Source organism: Zootoca vivipara, chromosome 4 (genome assembly GCF_963506605.1).
Source record: "Zootoca vivipara chromosome 4, rZooViv1.1, whole genome shotgun sequence".
Classification (NCBI taxonomy): domain Eukaryota; kingdom Metazoa; phylum Chordata; class Lepidosauria; order Squamata; family Lacertidae; genus Zootoca; species Zootoca vivipara.
Window position 1 is genome coordinate 24,482,918 of NC_083279.1, and position 22,867 is coordinate 24,505,784.

The following is a 22,867-nucleotide window of genomic DNA, read 5'->3' on the forward strand; positions in this document are numbered from 1 at the left end:
CTCACTGGAAGGACAGATCCTGAAGCTGAGGCTCCAATACTTTGGCCACCTCATGACAAGAGAAGACTCTGGAAAAGACCCTGATGTTGGGAAAGATTGAGGGCACAAGGAGAAGGGGACGACAGAGGACGAGATGGTTGGACAGTGTTCTCGAAGCTACGAACATGAGCTTGACCAAACTGCGGGAGTCAGTGGAAGACAGGAGTGCCTGGCATGCTCTGGTCCATGGGGTCACGAAGAGTCGGACACGACTAAACAACAACAATTTCCAAAGACGGCATCTACTGTCATTTTGGCTTGTGGAGATGTTTAAACAACAGCCTGATTCTTACTTTTGAAGTCTCCAATATTCATACTTACTGACTTAAGGATACAGAAACTTTGTTCTGTTCAGTTATTAAATGCTTATCTGTGCAACAGCCAAAGCATTTTTAACTTTGTCTGTTACTGTGTGGCTGTAGGAACACAAGGTTCAGCTTCCCTTCCCCATGCTTTGGGCTATTTATAGCAAATGTAATATCATAATCCTGTTACTAAGCATTGTGCTTGTTTGCTAAGCACTGAAAAAATCCAATGATGGATCAACTCTATGTTTTGAGGAGACAGTTATGAGCTATATACTGTAATAATGGTGACTTAGGATCTTTCTGCTTGAGATTTAATTGAGGAGTTTTATTACCACACAAGGAAGCATAGGAGAGCACTGCCTTCTTCTCTTTCCTATGTTTTTTATTCAAATCCTTTTTCCCCCAGATAGATTTCATCTAGTTTATAAACTTGTGTTGAGTGCAGTACCAACTGCTGAAAACCTTAGAGACCCTTCCTGAGACCTTTGCTGATTCTGCGCCATCAGTCTGTTGTCTCTTAGGGTGTACTTTCTGAGAAGGTTAGGAATATAGGTAGCTGCCTATATAGGTAGCTGCCTTTCTTTGGGTCTGGCCATTGCTCCATCTAGCTCAGTATCATCCACATTGACTAGAAGCTGCTCTTCAAGGTTTCTTCAGGTGTTCTCCATCATTACCCAAAGAGGTCATAGATTGAACATGGGACCTTTTACGTGCAAAGGAAGTAATGCAGAGTATGGACTTTTAGAGTTTCCAAGTACCTGAGAAGACCCTCTAATTTGTGTGGGAAAGAGAAATGTCGTAGCTTGAGCTGCCATCTGTTTTCTGTTTGCACAACAGTTGCTGCTTCTCCTTTTATTCCCTCAAAAAAAAAAGTTCTTTCAAGGGAGGATGGAGAATCTGCTGCCCTCCAGATGTTATTGGTAGACAACTCCAACCACCCCTGATGCTTGCCCCTGCTGGCTGGGGCTGATGGGAGTCCAATAGCACCTGGCAGACCACAGGCTCCCCATCCTCACAGAGACTTACGAAGTGACTTACAAATGGTTCTCAGGTGGTCTCCCTATGGAACAAAGCCACAACTGAACAGCAGCATCACGTGACTTCAGAACATTCTATATCATGTGGCAGGGCCGGCTCGTCGTAGACCCCCGGTGGCGCAGGGCACCATGGCGCCGGCCCGCCAGGAGGGCGCCGCGAGCTGCGCCCGCCCGCCCGCTGGCCGGCCGGTCCGCTGGTCGGCTGTGCAGCTGCGCAGCTGCGCATGGCGCCCACCTGCCCACCGCGCTGGGAAACGGGGCGGGAGGGCGCCGGAGAGATCGCGCTGTGCCTGCCCGCCCGCCGCGCAGCAGCGTCGCGCCCACCCGCCCACCGCGCCGGGAAACGGGGCGGAAGGGCGCCGGAGAGATCCGGCGCACCATGGCGACAGGGGCGCTTAAGACGGCGCTGTCATGTGGCCTGCATGAAGCCTATTGCTTTATAAAGCAGTGATAATGTTAACCATCATGGCCTCCCTTCCCTCCTCCTCACACACACTCTGGCAGTAAATCAGAGCCCTGTAGTACACACCACCTTGTGCACTGTTCTTGTTGAATAGAAAGCTGTGGTTTGAAAAGGTTAGGCAACCTTTCAATGTATCGCTGAACAGCAGAGACATCTGGAAGTTGTGATTACCCTTATCTTCCCACGCAGAAGCAACTTAAACAATTTCCCCATGGCATTTGCTATCAAGCTCAGCGCAGTACAGAATGCATTAATCTATTATAAAATACGTCCCCCTGCTTATTAACGTGAAAGAAAAATAATTCCACAAGAGTATCTCCGCTTACGGTACCTAGATCTAGGGTCATAGCAGAGGCGTTCAGCTATCAAATGTACTTGAAATGCAGACCTTTATTCTCTTAACCAGTAGGTAGATAATTTATAACATTATTTGCCTCAATTTATTTTTGGTACATCGTTTCTTGTTGGGCAAGGACATGTCTCTTTTACCACCCAACTAAAAAGGTGGTTCCATAGTACTGACCTTTTGGATTTAAATTGCAAATAAAAAAATAGATAGGCAGCACCACTTTGGTGATGGGTTATTTGGTTAACCATGTAGAATCTTTCTTGATCAAACTCTATTTCTTTCATTTATCTGTACTGTACTTTGGTGAGTCTGGAGTTTTTATCATTTCGTTATTTATCATTAATTTTATTACGCCTACTTGTTTTTAAGGGTTTGTTGATTGTATAGATTGTCATACTATTTTGTCATACTATTTTATATATTAAGTGGTCTATTTGTTGTTTAGTCGTTTAGTCGTGTCCGACTCTTCGTGACCCCATGGACCAGAGCACGCCAGGCACTCCTGTCTTCCACTGCCTCCCGCAGTTTGGTCAGACTCACGTTGGTAGCTTCGAGAACACTGTCCAACCATCTCGTCCTCTGTCGTCCCCTTCTCCTTGTGCCCTCCATCTTTCCCAACATCAGGGTCTTTTCCAGGGAGTCTTCTCATGAGGTGGCCAAAGTATTGGAGCCTCAGCTTCAGGATCTGTCCTTTCAGTGAGCACTCTAAAAGTCTATAAGTGGTCTATAAAGGTAAAGGGGCCCCTGACCATCAGGTCCAGTCGTGTCCGACTCTGGGGTTGCGGCGCTCATCTCGCTCTATAGGCTGAGGGAGCCGGCGTTTGTCCGCAGACAGCTTCCGGGTCATGTGGCCAGCATGACAAAGCTGCTTCTGGCGAACCAGTGCAGCACACGGAAACGCCGTTTACCTTCCCGACGGAGCGGTCCCTATTTATCTACTTGCACTTTGATGTGCTTTCGAACTGCTAGGTGGGCAGGAGCTGGGACCGAGCAATGGGAGCTCACTCTGTCATGGGGATTCGAACCGCCGACCTTCTGATCAGCAAGCCCTAGACTCTGTGGTTTATCCCACAGCGCCACCTGGGTCCCATAAGTGGTCTATAAGTGATGTTAAATAAATAAAAATTAATTTTCTGCAATATCCCTGTGCGATGCTATGTCAAGGATGCTCCAGAGCATTATAGGAAATTATAAACGTGTGTTCCAAGCTGCCCAGTGTTCATCAGGGCTGTATTTTTGCTTCCCCTTTCCCATGGCAGGTAAGCTCACCAGGACTTACTGGGGATGGACAGACAGTGTTTGAGGGGACCCATCAGAGAGCACGATGCTGACATCCCCCCTTCAAACTTCAATTGGCTCTGATTTATCTGTTGCCTCAGGCTTTCTGATAATCAAAGCTTTGCTTATGGCGCAGCATAACGCTTCTTATGAAATTTGAGACTTGTGTGGCGTCAGGCTTCATACGAAAGAAGTTCTGCAAGTAAAAGTTTTGCAATTCGAAATTGCTGTTCCCCGTGTCTTGCTTCCTTGTCCTTTTTTGCCAAGGGGACCCATTGTTCTTCCTGATTTGCACGAACTCCTCAAGTGAGAGGCCTGGCTTGTGAAGCAGATCGGAGCTTAATGGGGTTGCTGTCTGTATGTGATGAAAAGATATGGGTCACAAGAAACTTCAGAAATAATCTTGTTCGAGTACCTGCAATGAGCTAGCATTAACTGAACCTAAACCCTTTTAGCCAGGTGCTTGTGTAAGTCTCTTCACACAAAAAAAAGCCTTCCAGAAGAGTAATTTTATTACTTTTCAAGATATTTGCATGATTGGATGACCTTTTCCAGATATTCAATCTATACTGACTTTCTTCTGACCAGGCTTTCACGAAGGTTAAACCCACTACTGGCCTTGATATTGGTTTACTTACTTGGCACTTTCATGAAGTTGTTTATTTGCTATTTTGAAGAGGAGGTGGTCAGACCTTGCAGCCTGGCTAAACACTGCCCTGCATATAGCCTTTGAAAAAGTTGGAGCTATGGTTTAACAAGCCTCTCGGTGGAAGATGATGGAAGTCCATATAATTGTAAATGCATCCGTCAGTTCTCTGACTTGAAGAAATGGGCTTCAGATCTGAGTTCTTTGAACTGGAGAGTTACAGGAGTCGCTAGAGGAAGGCTACTTGAATTAAAGTTGGGAGATCTGGGCACATAGCTCATGCTGACAGTAAGCCATGGCAGCCGACGACAAAGTAGCTATTTTAACCGACGACGAAGAGGAGCAAAAGAGGAAGTATGTGCTCGCTGACCCTTTCAACGGGATTTCCAAGGAGCCAGACCCCCAAACCCAAAGCGATACACCTTCGACAGAGACCACCACCACCATTCCGGACGAGGAACTGGATTGGCTCGAAAAGCACTGTGTCAAAGTGAACAACGATCTCCTGATCTCCAAAGTCTTTTATTTTTTCTTTTATGCTGCTTACGGTTCGCTCTACCCACTGCTTCCTGTGTATTACAAGCAGCTGGGCATGACGCCCAGCCAGAGCGGGCTGCTGGTGGGCATCAGGTACTTCATTGAGTTCTGCAGCGCTCTGTTCTGGGGTGTGGTGGCGGACCGCTTCAAAAAAGGGAAAGTCGTCCTCCTCTTCTCCCTTTTGTGTTGGGTGCTGTTCAATTTGGGAATCGGGTTCGTCAAAGGTGCGTACCAAAGTTCCCGCCGCCAGTCTCTCCTACCAACGCCAGCCACCTCTCGACGGCAGCCACGCAAAACGTCTCCCTCCCTTCGGCGATTCCTACCACCCGGGCTGCGTCGCCAGAGGGCCGGAGGAAAAGAGACGTTTCTTCTTACAGCTTGGTGGCTGCGAGCTCAGCTCCTCCTGAAACCACATTCCCTCTGACCACGCGGAACATGTTGAGGGCCGAAGAGAGCGTGGTTACTCACAGTACTCCGAAAGGCATTGTTACTGCCGGATCGGTGGGGAATTTAACCCCTCCGACGGTGCCTCCGGCCGCCGCCACCGGGGCTGCCACTCTTGTCTACGATCACCAGGAAGTGGAGGCGATCTTCCTGCTCATCCTGATGGTTGTTATCATAGGGGAGTTTTTCAGCGCGTCGTCGGTCACGATTGTGGACACGGTCACCCTGCAGTACCTCGGCAAGCACCGAGATCGCTACGGGCTCCAGCGCATGTGGGGCTCTCTGGGCTGGGGCCTGGCCATGCTCTCGGTAGGAATCGGCATCGACGCCACCCGTATCGATGTGCTCATCGAAGGGCAAGGCTGCAAAGCCCCGGAATACAAGAACTACAGGATTGTTTTCATCGTCTTTGGTGTGCTAATGACACACTCCTTGATTGTGGCCACCCAGTTCCGGTTCCACTACAACCTCTACAAGCAAGAGGAGAACCAAAGCAAAGATGGGGACATCTCCCAGGCAGACAGGAACTCCTCCCACGACTCCTCCAACAAAACCCCGAGTGACACAAGCCAGTCGCCCTCCTTTAGTTTCTGGGACTTGATAAAGCTGCTCTGCAGTATCCAATATGGCTCCGTGCTCTTTGTAGCTTGGTTCATGGGCTTTGGGTACGGATTTGTGTTCACCTTCCTTTACTGGCACTTGGAGGACTTGAATGGCACCACCACGCTCTTCGGGGTCTGCTCCGTCCTGAGTCACGTGTCCGAACTGACCGCGTATTTCTTCAGCCACAAGTTGATCGAGCTAATTGGACACATCAGTTTCTATATTATTGTAAATGACTGTGAAAATCAAATTTCTCTTAAAAGCTTGCTGCTATATTGTGACCAGAGAAATATGTAGTAAACGTCTTCTGCATGTAGATTATGTTCGCCACCTCTGTCAGCCTCAAACTTAAAAACATCACTGTGCAAAAATTGCCAGATTTTTGTGGCAATTTGAAAGAAAAGGATTCGGTGCACGCAAATTAAAAGCTGAACCTATCCATTCATTTAAAATAATTATATACCACCCTTAAGCATCAATTCTCTAGGGAAATTCACAAAATATATAAACAAAATATTATAAATAAGAACATATTTAGATGGCTGCCCCAATTTTTAATGCTCCTTTCACACTGCAGAACCTATATACGGCCATGTTGCAATAGAAATACGGCCATGTTTCAATAGAAATCTGGATCACCCACTGTGCTCAGCTGCTGTGGAGGGAAGGGGGTGATTGTTTCCAATTGGCTTTCCTTCAGAAAGACCACTTGAGAAGCATTTCCTGCACCTTGCAGGCCATTGGCTAAATCCAGTGCACAAACACTACACAAACCTGCCATGATTTTCTGTATTTCCAGGCTCGCAAACAGATACCAGTATTTTTCTGGAAGCAAACAATGTGGAAATTAGTGTTAAACTTGTGCTATATTCTGCTAGATTTCTGGAAGCGACTTTCTGGAAGCTCAAATATAACACAGAAGAAAACATTGGGAAAATGGAACAAACAGCTAAGTGAATACAGCCAAAGGCAACTTCATATGCAGTGGAAGTATTTGCATGTCAGATACAGCAAGCCTGCAACTTACAGGGGGGGTGGGTTAAGTTCCAGGGATCACACCTAAAGCCAAAATTGCCTATAGTCAAAACACATCAGGTGCGATGGCGGGTGAGATTTCCAGAGTCTTTTGTGTGGGTATGTAGGGAGCTGGGTATGTTTAGCCTGGAGAAGAGAAGGTTAAGGGGTGATATGATAGCTATGTTCAAATATATAAAAGGATGTCTCATAGAAGAGGGTGAAAGGTTGTTTTCTGCTGCTCCAGAGAAGCGGACACGGAGCAACGGATTCAAACTACAAGAAAGAAAATTCCACTTAAACATTAGGAAGAACTTCCTGACAGTAAGAGCTGTTCGGCAGTGGAATTTGCTGCCAAGGAGTGTGGTGGAGTCTCCTTCTTTGGAGGTCTTTAAGCAGAGGCTTGACAGCCATCTGTCAGGAATGCTTTGATGGTGTTTCCTGCTTGGCAGGGGGTTGGACTGGATGGCCCTTGTGGTCTCTTCCAACTCTATGATTCTATGAACATATGTTCCTGTGGAAAAGATTAGAACTTGTACAGCAATAAAGCTGCCAGCACATTTGCAAAGCTAAGCAGGGTCTGGTATGGGTTCAAATTGGATGGGAGACTGCATGTTGAGATTCCTGCATTACAGGGGTTGGACTAGATGGCCCTTCCAACTCTATACTTCTATGATTCTATAATTACCACAATTATGTAAACAAAGAATGCTCACCTCACCACCACCATCTCTGGAGCAAACAATATTTCAGTAATCTTATAGGCTGTAGCCAACAGAGGACTGTGAGAACAATACCACACTTTTATTGCAACAGCACCAGTTGTGGTTTTAGTTAGTAGTTTAGGCATTTTGGTGGTGCGGTTTAGTGTAGTGGTTACAGTGTTGGTCTAGGAGCACAATTCAAAGTGTTGGTGCTGACCTTTAAAGCCCTAAACGGCCTCGGCCCAGTATATCCGAAGGAGCGTCTCCACCCCCATCGTTCTGCCCAGACACTGAGGTCCAGCACCAAGGGCCTTCTGGCGGTTCCCTCGCTGCGAGAAGCCGTTACAGGGAACCAGGCAGAGGGCCTTCTCGGTAGTGGCACCCGTCTTATGGAACAGCCTCCCACCAGATGTCAAAGAGAAAAACTACCACCAGACTTTTAGAAGACATCTGAAGGTAGCCCTGTATAGGAAGAAGAAGAGATTGGATTTGATATTTGAATCCATTGCTCTGTGTCAGCTTCTCTGTTAAATGGTGAGGATGTTAAATGGTGTAAAGCAATGTCTTCATCATTTCAGGATTTTTTTAAAAAAAAACCTTTGCATAATGTTGGCCCCCTTAGGAGTGATATTGATTAGACCAATATCTAATATACCGGTATTAAGATAGCCTCATCACGTTTACTCCTCCATTGACTTCTGTGGAAATAATGGAAGGGACTGTTGCTTGGAATTATTGAAGAACAGGCAGCAGCTGTTTCTACCAACAGCTAGTTAACCATTTCTCTAATTCCAGTTTTCCTGCTGATTCTGGATTAGTGGACTTTGTAACTAAGATTAATTAATTCTCTATTCCTCAGTGCAGAGAAACCACTGAAAAAGTCAAATGCCATTGCAGATTTAGCCTGAGACTTCTCCCAAGAATCAGACATTACAAAGCCCAGGCTTTGGGATAAACAGCCTGGAGGTACAAGCTATTTCACTTTGGAGAAACATGAAGACATCACTTTCCAGGTTTCCATGGTTATGTGCACTTGCAGGCTCATCAGCGACCCAGTTAAACTAAAGTACTCACATTTAAGCTTATTTAGTTGCATGCGAGAGTCAGGAGGCTCGCTTAAACCAAAGTACTTTGACTCCACTTAGCTGTGGAATGCATTCTGAGCAATAAATGCAAATTAAATCCATCCTCACAATGGAGGTCTGAGGATTTTCAAGAATGCATACATAGAAAAAGAGTGAGTCAGAATGGCAGGGCAGCTCAGCCCTATGGTCCCATTACAAGCTGTAGTCCTATACACACTTCCTTGAGAGTTTGCTTTATCGATCACAGTGGAACTTACTCCTTTGTAAGCACGCATAAGATAAACCTGGTGGTAGTTACTTTGGCTCTGCTTGTGATGGTTCAGCTGTACCCTGTTCCGCTCAGCTCTGACAACAGTGAAATGATAATAAGGAAACCTCCAATAGTGACAAGTTATTCTCATAGCAACAGCACAGCTACCCCAACCAATCTCATTGCCACGTGTGGACGACTCCCCTAGGACGTACGCATGGAAGAAACCAGTCGCTATGCAGCAATGTCATGACAGCACAGTAGGCAAATATTAACTCGTTCCTTCTGGTCTCACCTGCTCTGTGGCTAGTGATATTTGCGGAGGCAGAAGATAGCGGTTTTCTCTCTTGGACAACCATAAATGCTGATAACATACAGCAGTGGTTAGGAACTGGGAGACACGAGTTGTTGTTGTTGTTTGTTTGCTTATGCAGCGTGATCAGTGTGCGTGGCACCTCACAGAGCATGCCTTCCTGCTCCAAGGAGTGAGTTCAGACCCTGCTTCAGGTATATGGAAGATGGTGCTATTTTTCCTCTTTCACATCTATCAAGTTTCCATGGTCAGTACCTCTCTAGCTACATCTAATCAGTTCCCAACATTGCATCACATTCTACATGACCCAGAAAGGGAACCTAAGTGTGGAGAGAGAGAACCTTTTCATTCTTAATGTCCCCAGGGGCGCGGAGCAAGCTTAATCTTCACCCAACTTCTTCTCCTACATGCACCCATATACTCTCATAGTTTTACTTAAGTGAATGATTGCCATTCATTTCTGAGGAGCGAGCTCCAGGGGCGTTCCTAGGGGGTTGGCTAGGTTGGCCTCTGCCAAAGGTGCAGGCCCATGGGGGCACAAAAATTGCCCCTCTCCACTCTGGCTAGGAACCTGACCTCACATCTGCGTGCTCAGGCAAATGGACCGATGGTAGAGGAGGAGGGGGGGGCAGAGCAAAACAGACCCAATCGCAATGGCTATGGAAGAAGTCACTGGCAGAGTATGAAAGGCACCGAAAAGCAAACATTTTGAGTTTCTTGTCCGTGGTCGCTCCCAGCTTCAGAGTCAGTGCTACATCATCTTGCCAAGGATGCAAGGGAGCCTAGGTAGGCCTCTGAAGATCTGTACTTGGGGACACTGCTATAATGATGGGAAAGCTGCCTACTCACCCCTAATACCGTATTATTATTTTTTTAGGATCAGCTCAGAGTTGTGCATCTTTTTTTGCAAAGGGGGGAAGCTCCATTTTTTAGGGTCAGCTCAAAGTTGCTGAGTTTCCTTGCAAAGGGAAAAAAAATCCTGTTTTTATGGGGCTCAACTCACACTTCTGCAGCTTCTAGGAAAGGAAAGGGACCCATTTCTACAGTTTCCAGACAGATCTAATCAGCCAGTCACATGTCTCCCTCTGCAGACAACAATTGAGGCCTAGGCAAGGGGCCGGGAGAGGCTGCGAAGGGAGCCAACTCTCTTATCTCCCTCCCCAATCTCTTGCAATCAGCTGCTGAGGGGGTTCCTTTCAAGGCTCTCTTTCCCTCTTGTTAGCCTTTAGCTCTTTCTAAAAAAAAGGCACGATCTTCCTTTAGCCCCTGGACAATTCGGCTCCAGGGACCACGCACTCACTCCATAAGACGCACAAACATTTCCTCTTACTTTTTAGGAGGGAAAAAGTGTGTCTTATGGAAGGACAAATACGGTACTTTATGTAGAGCACAAATAAACACACTTTCCCAAAGGCCCTTGCCACTTTCCAGCTCTCCTTAGATATACACCAACCATCATGATGAATGACACTTTGCTTAAAAAACAAACAAAAATAATTTAGGTGTGTGTGTGTGTGTTTCACTACCACTGTAATGATTGAGAAGATATCTATGAACATTTGTATTATATTTATAACAGTGATCAGCTCTGCAATCATTTGAGTTTCTTGCTGCTGTGCATCTTTCGTTTTGCTCCAAGAAATGCTCTTTTTACACACTTCAGTTTCACCTTTTGTTAAATTTTGAGTGCAGGAGAAGCCCAGCAGTCACGTTTTATATTTAAGTAAAAACACAGAGCAGCCAAATATGTGTCTCATGTATAGTTATGGCTTCCGCATGCCCTGTTCATGCCAGTCTGAATTCTCATGTATCTTGGCTGGGCTTCAAGATGACAAGTGATATATCATGGCAGCAACTTCTCCTTCTCTGCCAGGGGAAACAAACACCAGCGCTTTATTTGCTTCTAGTAATCTGCCATAGTGGAAATATAAGACAGTTGAATAGTATGGTGCTAATACGATATACGTTTATTGAGGTGATGTTGAAAACGTGTGTGCTTGGACTGCACGATTCTGCTGTGCTACTTAAAAAGTTATTTTGACGGTTCTTTCCCTTATCCCTAGAAAAATTATTGTAGTTTTGGGAGTTTTGTTTGGTTGTGATGCATGATTGATACAAAAACATGATGTTTTTGATTCTGATGCTTATATCTTATAAGCTAGTTTGACGGCCTTTTTGACAGATAAGTGGCTAAAAACACAAAGATGACTAAGTACAAGGTTTCCTTTATGTCGTTTCCATGTTCCATGTAGTTCTGTTACAACCCTTGAATTTGTAGCATACATAAAGAAGCAGATTGTGACCGATACAAATTTATGTTGTGTAAGATGCCTAGAACTGTTAATATTAGGTGTGAAAATCCATGGATAGTACAAAAAATGCATTAGCTCTCATAGTTTTATTTATAATTGCATATAATAATTCAAACGTTTCAGTGTTTTTTCGGCTTCTTGAATAGACACCAACACTCTCCAAATACCCGCTTTCCTATTTTTACACAGAACCGAAGTACAGTGGTACCTCGGTTTGCGAACTTAATTCATTCCGGAAGTCCGTTCTTAATCTGAGGCGCGCTTTCCCTAATGAGGCCTCCCGCCGCGGTGCCCTTCCACTGCTCGGCTTCTGTTCATAGACCGAGGGAAAGTTCGCTAACCGGAACACTACCAGTTTTGCGGAGTTTGTATACTGAATAGATCGTAAACAGGGCTGTTCTTAAACCGAGGTACCACTGTAGTTGTTGTTTTTTCTTTTTCTTTTCTTTTACAAAATGATATAATAGTTAGCTGACATTGAATTAATTACACTTGTTTAATGAGCTACGCTTGTAAAAATTCTTATTCAGTTGTTGGTTTTGTTCTTACAGCAAATATAAAAGTCCAGGAGCAAACAATTATGGGTTGCAAGGTGGGAGGTGTTGTGACGTGGGGTTTGTGATTTCAGCTCTCTTGACAAAACATGCTGGAGACAGTTCTCTAGTAACAGCTCTTTATTAAAGTGAACAAGACTGAAGACTGAGGAGAGGAAAGCTACATTTATAGGGACAGGGGACTAGCTAGGAAGGGATACATTTTGGAGGGAACAATATCAAGCAATCACAGTGCTGCCTTTTGGAGGAAACCAATAAGACAGAGGATCCAAATACAGCAGCTTAAATGAACCAATAGTAGCTGTACCCTCTGGAACCAAAAGGCAGTTACTTTATCCTAATGCAAATACAGACAATAATAATACAGATATAAAATCCTTTGACTCAATACACAACAGGAGGCATAAAAGGCAGGGAAGGGGAAAAAAAGATAAGGAACATTACCATCTCCCAATAGAGCAGAATAGCTTTAAAGCTTAGATGCTAAACCTTTCAAGTGACAGACTTGCCGGTTCTAACCTGAGCAGTAACTAACCCCTGTGCACACGGTATGTAGCCGTTTCTGTCGAGACCTTAATATTTTTCCACTCCAGGACTCTTTAAGCATCTGTCTCCTTCATAGCTGTGCCCTTGTTAGCACTTGAGGAAGGGCCCTAGCTCAGCTCAAGAGTGTGCAGAAATTCCCAGGTTCAGCCCCTGACATCTCTTGCTATAGCTGGGGAAAACACCTGCCTGAAACTCGGAGAGTGCCATTGCCAGTAAGTGCAGACAATTCTGAGTTTGATGAACCAGTTGTATGACTCTGTATAGGTGGATTCTAGTAAATCCCCTCCCCGCACCAGTGACAGTTCAATGCCCCTCGCAATGACCCAAACACAGTTTGGAACTGTGTTTTCCAAACTTGGGCCTCCAGCTGGTTTTGGACTACAGTTCCCATCATCCCTGACCACTGGCCCTGCTAGCTAGGGATGATAGGATTTGTAGTCCAAAAACAGCTGGAGACCCAAGTATGAGAAACTTTGCCCTAGAAGCATAAAGGATCCTGGAAATAAATAGAAATCGAGGGCAGAGGACACATGCTATCATTCCTATTGGGCTATAGAATCAGCAAAAATTAAGTGTCCTGTCACCAGACAGAGTTAGTGCCTGCGCTCTGCATTCATGTTGCCAGGATTCCATAACAGCATATTGGGAGCTTGCATGTGCAGTCTCCTGCCTCCCTATTTGGAGGCATTTGTCTGCTGCTTGTGGCGAATAGAGAAACCACTGTGTTCCCACCACCACCTACATAATCTCCAGTTTTGCAGAAAGTTCCGTCTTTTTCTGTGCGTCCCCTTTTTGTTGCCTTGTAGGGAGGGGGGGACACTGGCTGGAGGGGGAGCCCCACTTGGCTATTAGATGAAATAATGTGAAATTCCCTATGTACCTTTCTGTGTCTAAGTAGTGACAGGGGTAGGCAATATTTTGAATGGCTATAGGAATAGTTATCGATCCTAAGTTCACCTGATCTGACTCCTGGAGATGCAGTTGTCTCCCATCCTCAGCTACCCTGTAAGCTTCACAGTTCTAACAATCAGAAGCCTAGCATGACGAGACAGGGCAGCAGCACCTAATGGGTAAATGAGACATCATTTTTTGAACATTAAATCAAAACAGGCCTACACGGTGAGCTACATCATCTGCTTTTAAGCAGCGAGTGTGCTCTCTTTGGTTGCAGATTAATCCGATGAGAACAAATGTAGAGGAGGGACGAATGCTGTAACATAGCGAGAGCAATGTGTTATTTTCTACATCGCTGTATGGATTTTAGATGCTTAGAAGAGCAGGGGCTGCCAGTCTATTTCTGTGAAGTGACAGAACAACACCATTTCAAGTGCAATCTGAAAAGCAGCGATAATTGCTTCATCAAGGTCAGAACTCTGCAGCATTTTTACAGAACTCCCATCATGTCTGCAAGCCAAGTGTTGTTATCTCATATCTGAGTATCTCAATGCATGGCATATCCTTGTGCAGGTCGCGTTGAATAGTAAACCGAGAGACGGTTCATTCAAAGCTAGGCCAGGCACAGCTTTCAATCAGCATACCATCTGCCCATGTTCTTCCCTCTCCCCTTGAGCAAATGTTCAACAGTATAATGCAGGATTATGCTGGTGAAAGGCTGGGTTTCTAGGGTATCTGTTAGCATAGTGGCTGTGAGCCAGAAATTCTCTGGTTTAAATGTCACCTAAGCCATGAACTCATTGTATGGCAATAGGCAGGCTACTGTTCTCCAGTCGGTAAGATGATGCAAGGGTACCTTTCCAAGCTGTATTGTGAAGCATTCAGAACACTCTCAATGTATTCTATGAAAACTATTATGGTCTTATTAACAATTTGGGAAAAATACTCTCATTTTCAGTTTTTATCATACTTAATCCAATATTTTACTAGCTTGATCACATATCTTTGGCAATTTACAAAACCTGATTTATGATTTTAAAAAATTAATGGAAAGAAGATTTGCCTAGTCAAGCTATTCAAATATTGCATTAAGGCAAATCTTCTTTTCATTAATTTTAAAAATCATAAATCAGGCTTTCTGCTTTGTAAAATTGCCAAAGATATGTGATCTTTGCCAAATCAGTAATTGCCCCCCCCCCCCAATGTGCGACATTATCCTGACAGATGAGAACAAGAGTGATATTTCAGTTTCATATGGATGTGTGAGATGAAAATCGCATAATAATAACTGGCTCACTTTAGTGAGGGATAGATAGTGGCCCTACTACCACTTTGAAGGTTATAGTCTTTGTTAATTCTTTGTTAGTGCCTATATGGTATTCCAGACAAACCAACTGTAAGAGACCCTGTCCGGCACAGGAAAAGGGAGACCGTTTTGGTGAGGCGCCGTGCTCAGCTCCCACGCTCATTGCAGCTATGGCTGATGGGAGAATGCTAGGCATTGTTGGGTAGAGGGCAGGTTCAGGCTCTCAGACCATATCTCAGTGGCTGAGAGGAGACAGAGAAGGGTGGGAAGCCAACACCATCCTTTCATCCCTTGGAATATTGTGTGATGATAGTTCAAAACCACCAGCTGTGTCTAAGGGCTAGACCAGAAATGATGAAACAAGTGGCCAGCCAGATGATGCTGGACTCCTAACACCCATTAGCTCCAGCCTAGATGACCAGTGGTGGGAGTTGGTTTCCCATCCTGGCCAGACAGTAAGTCCACCTGGAAGAGCTGTTCTCGCAGCCCAGTGCTGGATTGTGGGCTTGCAGTACCTGTGGATGCAGCATGCATGTAGCAAAGCCACAGGGCTGCTGGATACCAGGTTGAGAACCATGCAGGAGCCAATCCCTGCTTCTGCACATGTGTGGTCTGATGAGTAACTGTGCCCCTGAAGGACCAGGTGCGCAGCCTGGGAGTCATTTTGGACTCACAGCTGTCCATGGAGGCACAGGTTAATTCTGTTCCAGGGCAGCTGTCTATCAGCTCCATCTGGTACGCAGGCTGAGACACTACCTGCCGGCGGACTGTCTCGCCAGAGTGGTGCATGCTCTGGTTATCTCCCGTTTGGATTACTGCAGTGCGCTCTACATGGGGCTACCTTTGAAGGTGACCCGGAAACTGCAACTAATCCAGAATGCGGCAGCTAGACTGGTGACTGGGAGCGGCCGCCTGGACCACATAACACCGGTCCTGAGAGATCTACATTGGCTCCCAGTACGTTTCTGAGCACAATTCAAAGTGTTGGTGTTGACCTTTAAAGCCCTAAATGGCCTTGGTCCTGCATACCTGAAGGAGCGTCTCCACCTCCACCGTTCAGCCTGGACACTGAGATCCAGTGCCGAGGGCCTTCTGGCGGTTCCCTCATTGCAAGAAGTGAGGTTTACAGGGAACCAGACAGAGGGCCTTCTCGGTAGCAGCACCCTCCCACCAGATGTCAAGGAAATAAGCAGTTATCCTAATTTTAAAAGACATCTGAAGGCAGCCCTGTTTAGGGAAGCTTTTAATATTTAATGCTGTATTGTTTTAATATTCAATTGGGAGCCGCCCAGAGTGGCTGGGTAGACTCAGCCAGATGGGCGGGGTATAAATAATAAATTATTATCATTATTATTATTTTATGATGGCCCATCATATGATCTGATGGAAAACTCCATATATGTGTTGCTCATAAGGTTTTATATATGGGAACCAGCAGTTATGTTCCCTGTATCTCTCCACATCACGCCATCCTCTTATCCTCTTCCAAATGCATGACAAGATCATACTTTTAGTAACCCAGCAGAGTTAAAGCCATTGTTCTCTAAGTACCATATTTTGATGGTCATTTAGCCCCTTTCCCCATCCCATCCATTTCATCACTGAAACTTAGCTGACACCGTCCCATCTACAGCAGAGAGCAGAAACAATCAAAGCACCAGCTTAGAAATACTTCTAGAACAATTCATAAGATAAAAGCAAGTGGGCTTTTCATGTTAACAGGCAAGGTGAAAAAAATACCTGCAGTTTTATGCAGTTTATCTTACCTGGAGGACAGCTGGGATATTTCTTGACCTAATGTATGTTAAGCAACTAAGCAAAATTGTTTGAGCCCCTTCAGGCTTGTTTCCTCTTTCAGATAATGTTTTTTTAGTACCTTTCCAGATAAACAATTGTGATTCAAGGGATAGATATGAGCCCTGAACGCCCATCCTAGCTCATGCATTGAGCAAGTTGTTATAAATTTCTCAGATTTGTTTCTCAAAATGTAAAATGGCAATCCTTATAACCTACCATATACAGATTTTCTTCTGAGGATGCAAATGTGGACTTTGAATTCTGACAGCTGTAGCACCAGTGAGGTTGTTAACAAATTTAGTGTACCATAAGATTTTGTTGTTGTTGTTGTTCAGTCGTTTAGTCGTGTCCAACTCTTCGTGACCCCATGGACCATAGCACGCCAGGCACTCCTGTCTTGCACTGCCTCCTGCAGTTTGGTCAGACTCATGTTCGTAGCTTCGAGAACACTGTCCAACCATCTCGTCCTCTGTCGTCCCCTTCTCCTAGTGCCCTCAATCTTTCCCAACATCAGGGTCTTTTCCAGGGGGTCTTCTCTTCTCATGAGGTGCCCAAAGATTTTGTAGACTTGCCCATTAAAGTTTATGTCACAAAAGCCTTAAAATATCACTGGGTTTCTTCCCCCCCCACCCCCCGTTTTTTCCTGTTTGGGCTACAGCAAATCAATGTAGCTTTTCCCTTTGAATGGAATAATGCGATACCGTAATTATTCCATTGCTTGCATTTTTTTTCCTTTCCTGAATTTTTTAAAAAGAAACATTATTCTTCAGAAAACTGAATACTTCACTGAGTTATTTGTGAGTACTTCACGCCCCATTTTATTTTAAAAAAGTTTTCTATTATGTTAAAAGTTTCATGACCTTAAACTGAGACACAATGTCATATTTACATCATCATTCAAGCTTGATGAGACTAGGAGTCTTGAATATGTCCTTTTGTATTTATTCAGTTTGCATACCGTTCTTTATCCAAAGGTCTCAGGGCAGTGTACAATATTAAAAACATACTTTACATAGCATAATAATAATAAACAATATAACAATCACATAAATAATAATAATACCTAATAACAGGTCCACCACATTAGGTCATAGGTTGTTTAATGGCTGACAACCTGGATAAAGAGGAATATTTTCACCTGGAGCCTAAAGACATGTAATGATGGCGCCTGGCAAACCTCTCTGAAGAGAGCATTCCACAAACGGCAAGCCATCACAGAAAAGACCTATTCCTGTGTTGTCACCCTCCGAGTGTGAGCAACCTGACCGTCAAATTTTGCGTGAGCTGAAGTTTCTGAACCGTCTACAGAGGCACCCCCATGTATAACACACAATCTAGCCTAGAGATGACCAGATCGTAGGCCACAGAAATGAGGCTATCCCTGTCTAGATAGCGGCATAGCTGGGCCACCAGCTGAAGCTGACAGAAGGCTCTCTATGTCATCGATGCCACCTTTGCCTCCAGCGATAGCAATGGGTCCAGGAGCACCCTCAAGCTGTGTACCTGCTCCTTTAGAGGGAGTGCAATCCCCTCGAGCAGGCAGTCTTCCACCCACCCCGTCTAGGGAACCACCCACTAACAGTGTCTCAGTCTTAACTGCATTGGCTCTCATCCAGTCCAGTACCGAGGCCAGACACTGGTCCAACACATCCACTTCCATACCTGAAGATGTAAAGGAGAAATAGAGCTGTGTGTCATCAGCATATTGCTGACAACACACTCCAAAACTCCTGATGACCCCACTCAGTGGCTTCATATAGATATTAAACAGCTTGGGGGGTATAATTGAACCCTGAGTGGTCCCCACATTGAAGGCCCTATGGTTCCGAATAACATTCCCTAAGCATCACCTGTTGAAGACGGCCATCCAAGTAGGAATAACACTGCTGCAAAGCAGTGCCCCCCACTCCCCACCCACTTGGATAGCCTCCCCAGGAGGATACCGTGGTCAGTGGTATGTGAAGTAAAGACAGCATAATGGATCTCCCACCAGTTTTTGGGTTCTGCATTTGCTGACAGGGCTGAAGCAAGAAAAGCGTACAAGTAATGCTTCATCATTGATGTGCCAATGGAATTGGGTTTCGGTACATTGAGCTTTAAGTTATTATTAGAAACTCATAATGCTTAGGTTTATTTATGGTTTCTTGGATGTACCTTTTAATGGGCTTAAGTAATAGCATATAAAGCAGTGGATACACTTCACTGCTTTTCCTACTTCGCTGCAGTACTTTTTCCTTTCCTTGCAGGGATATCAATATCATTGTCCAAAGGAAATCTAATACAGAGTGGTAGTTTGATAGGGGGGGAAAGTGCTGTCTTGGGGTGTTGTTATTATGGTAGACATAATAGCTGTTATATACTATATATATAGTGTATATATTATATCGATTATTGGCAATAAGCAGTATAAGAGAGCCTTTTTGTTCTACTGTCCTCTAAACTATGTACAGTAGTACCCTCATGAGAAGAATTAAGTTCTGTTGAATAATGGCCTTAATAATGCATGACTCTGCTTTCGTTATTCGGTATTGCTTTTGTTAACAAGGCACAGGTTGCCTTCTCTGTTCTTGAGGATGTAGTGTAAATTACTTAAATCTGCATTTTGGAATACTTCCCCCCCCCCCAAAAAAAATATTTTTCTTCGTTTGTAAACTGTTCAGAACATGAAGTCTTTAGCAACAATTTTCAACAGGCTTATACAATCCATTTTCCCTAATGTATTCTTTGGCCATTAGTGATTACCCCCTCCCAGATGTTTTGGAACTACGACTCCCATGATCCCTAGCTAACAGGGCCAGTGGTCAGGGATCATGGGAGTTGTAGTTCCAAAACATCTGGGAGCCAAAGGTTGCCTATGCCTGCCCTATGACATCATTGAGAGTTTGTCAAGATCTGAACCCTGCCCTTACCTCTGTTCTGACCAGTTCACACCAGAAGGCGGGATGGTGGGTACAGCACCTTGGAGAACGCCAATTGAATTCATATGAAGATGGAGTGAGTTTTCATAATGAGGCCCTCCCTCCAGCCTGCCCCTTTTCCACTCCTCTTAAAGGAAATCTTAAAGGAGCAAGTCCCTGGCTTAAAGGGGTGTGCTTTTTCTTTCTATGGTGCAATCTCTGCAAGACTGTCCTGAGCCAGAGTCAGAAGTAGGTCAGCAATAAAAAAACACCAGTGTCAGTGAAGTTAACTACAGTCATACCTCCGGTTGCGAACGTGATCCATGCGGGAGGCACATTCGCAACCCGCAGCGTTCGTAGCATGAAGCGCCGCATCTGCGCATGCACGTGATGCGATTTGGTGCTTCTGCACATGCGTGTGATGTCATTTTGCGGTTCTGCGCATGCGCGAGTGCCGAAACCCAGAAGTAACCCATTCGGGTACTTCTGGGTTTGGCGCGGTCTGCATCCCGAAAACGCGCAACCCACAGCATTCGTAACCCGAGGTATGAGTGTATTCAAAGAAACCAAAAGAGCACAGGCCTAGGGATCACAACAACTCTTCCCAGTAGGTCTTGCCCCAATGAGACAGTTGCTAGGACTGAAGGTCCCTGCCTTTCCTGGTTCCTTCCCCAGCAGCCTAAGGCTCCTTTGCCTTGTATCTCATTTTGGGAAACCCCGGGGGAGAGGAGCCGGTCACAGCAGAAATGGGATAGCCTGGCTTCTTTACCAGCCTGACTTATTGCTGCCTCTTGGCCCCCTTCCGCTCCAGCCTCCACTTCTGCCTCTGATTCTGGACTGCCCTCTGCCCCAGCCTCTTCCTGGTCACTAAACCCATCCTCTGAATCTTGAGTTTGAGGCTAGGGCCATTACAACTTCCTTTAAAAAAACCAACACCACTTAAAATAAATTGAATATAAAGTCTTAACAACTCTTTCCTTAACAAGTCCTACTTATTCCATACATCCAAAATAATAATGCATAGAATCATGTATACTTCCGTACATATGTATTTTAGAAGATTTCAGATAAAGGCCTTCTACCTTTGGTCCTCATATTAGGATTCCCCATCCATACTTCATGGTTTTCATAATCTTTTGTAATCTCCCATGGCAGGAGTTTGCACCCCAAGAAAGGCAGCATATAAATCCTTTGAATAAATAAGTGTGTTAAACTCCCCAACTAAGCAGGGCTTCATAGTCAATCCCTTTTTATAGAAGCTGTGCTGCAAGTAGCAGCCTGCAACTATTTGTCGCATAGCTTCAAAACTTGGAAGAACTTCACAAGTAGCCCCTCAGCTTTGCTGTTTGGAGAGAAAACCCGAATATGTGCAAGCCCTGGCAGTCTCCTGAAATAGCTCCTTGGATTACAATGTACATGATTAGGGAAATATGCTCAATATTCAGAGAGCTGGGTTGCATCAGTGTGCATGCCTTTAGAGTAATATGAGGACAAAATATAAAACTCGCCATTTAGAGTAACAGATTTGAATTGTGTGGGTTTGCTTTTATTGCTCCAGGGGTAAGGGACTTACTGAAGACAATTAGAGGCAGGATTTTGACAGCTCACTCCTATGTGTCATCTAAGTATCGCTCAGGAGAAGATAGGCAAAGACTTTTTCGGGGGGGGGGGGTGTTTAAGATTTTGACAGCTATTAGAGAATGAAGGATCAACTGATGCCAAGAGACGGGGCTAGCCAGTTCAGTGTATGACTCATGTCTGTGCAGAACGACTGACTGAACTAAAATGACACATTCTTTTTTCCCACAGTGTGCTGGAGAAGAGAATTGGGTGGACAATCGGACTATTTATGTTGGGCATCGTGAACCCCCTGTAGGCACTGAAGCGTACATTCCACAGAGGTACCCGGATAACAGAATTGTCTCCTCAAAGGTAGAGTGTGTGTTTGCATAATTTGCCTAATGCTTTTGACTCTGCTCTGCCAGTTTTCTTTTTCTTTTTTCCACCAACAATTTTAGTTTTTGCTTCCTGAGCTACCTTTGTTTGCCAGCAGCTGCTTGGAAAAGGGTACTATAATAAAAAGTAGATGTTGCTTCCCACCATTAAAATTTGCTCATAGTCAAATTGTCACTAGTCTGTGCTCTTACAAGGCGCTGCTGATCTGTTCTTATGATACACGGTCATAACAGGCATTTTTCCCCCAGAAATATCTAGCAGGGCAGTTTCCAGAGGACCAGAAGAAAAATTTGCCACTGGGCAAGTTGTAATTATCGTTGTGTGAACAGCTGAATGACAAACAACACCTTCCAGTCTCTTCCCTTCCTATCATAATCACAGCATTCTTAACCCAGTGTCAGGAGCCTTTGGGGTCAGGCCTGCAAGCAGTCATTGGGAAGCGCTAGGTGGCTTCAAATCAGTTAATTAAAACAAATGAGTCAGGATTGGGTACATAGTCAGGTCAGGCAGAAGTCAATGTCCAGAGCAGCAAATAGAAATCAAATGGATGAGAGGTCAGTGGGTGTAGTTAAAGGGTCAAGCAAAAGTTGGGTGTAAGGCACAGGAATGTACATGTCTAATCTGTGATGAGTGACCTCTGGCAGGGTCCTAGATCCCTCCCACCTCCTGCCCAAAGGTTGGAACGTGCTAACTAGTCTTTGGGAAAGGAGGCGAGAGGAATCTAGGACCCTATCACAGACCTCATGCCTCCTTCCCAAAGCCCAGTGTTTCACTTACCCTGCAGCGGCAGCGCGAAGGCTGAGCACCAGATGTTGAGGGCCAACAAAAAAGGCCTTGAGGACACGCACCGGACTACCCTGTGTGAACACTGCCAGTTGAACCCATAAGAATAATAGTCTTCCATGTTACAATTTATTGTTAATTTATCATTCTATCTATATTTCCTATTAGCTACGCAGTATTTAAAAGGACACTTTGATTTACGGGCCGTTCTCTGCATGTGTCAGAAGAGCTGTCTGATTGTGTTACGGACTTAATATTTAGCGGAAATGTCACCTGCAGGTCGTATTGGAGCTCACTTGCTCAGAGGCTTGTCAGTAATGGCTAGCCAGCTGCAGATGGAATATTAATAATAGCTTTCTGGAATTTTGTTGCTAGCATTTGTGTGATATTGACAGATGTCACCCCCATTGCGAATCTTAACACTTAAGCTGGTAGTTTCAAGTAGAGACATCTACTGCTGATGGAAGGTGAACGAAGAGGCAAGCTTGAGTAGGAGGCATAGCAGGTATTGAGGGTCGTGGGAAGGATATATATTATCACCCAGGACCAATATGAAGAGAAGTCATTGTACTGTTCCTCTAGAATTAGACCTGACCAGAGGAGGACTAGCATGGAAAGCTGGAAAGCTCTCAATCTCATAGGTAACCATTTCTAGAAAGATTCACAGGTGAATTCCCCTTGAATTTCGAAAAAGGTGAAGTTCATCCCTTCTGAAAAGCTGGGATTTGATATGTCAGTCTGCTTAATAATGC

General features: G+C 44.9%; 1 protein-coding gene and 1 pseudogene across 2 annotated transcripts in view; both read left to right on the forward strand.

Moving 5' to 3' along the window:
• Nucleotides 1-22,867, forward strand: part of ATP11A (ATPase phospholipid transporting 11A) — a 109,403-nt gene that overhangs the window by 32,051 nt on the left and 54,485 nt on the right. For both annotated transcript variants that reach the window (XM_060273372.1, XM_060273373.1), the window contains exon 2: nt 21,186-21,308. In XM_060273372.1, coding sequence (XP_060129355.1) covers nt 21,186-21,308 — 123 coding nt within the window. The remainder of the gene's footprint in view (nt 1-21,185; nt 21,309-22,867) is intronic.
• LOC118077591 (major facilitator superfamily domain-containing protein 6-like) lies at nt 1,738-14,448 on the forward strand (annotated as a pseudogene).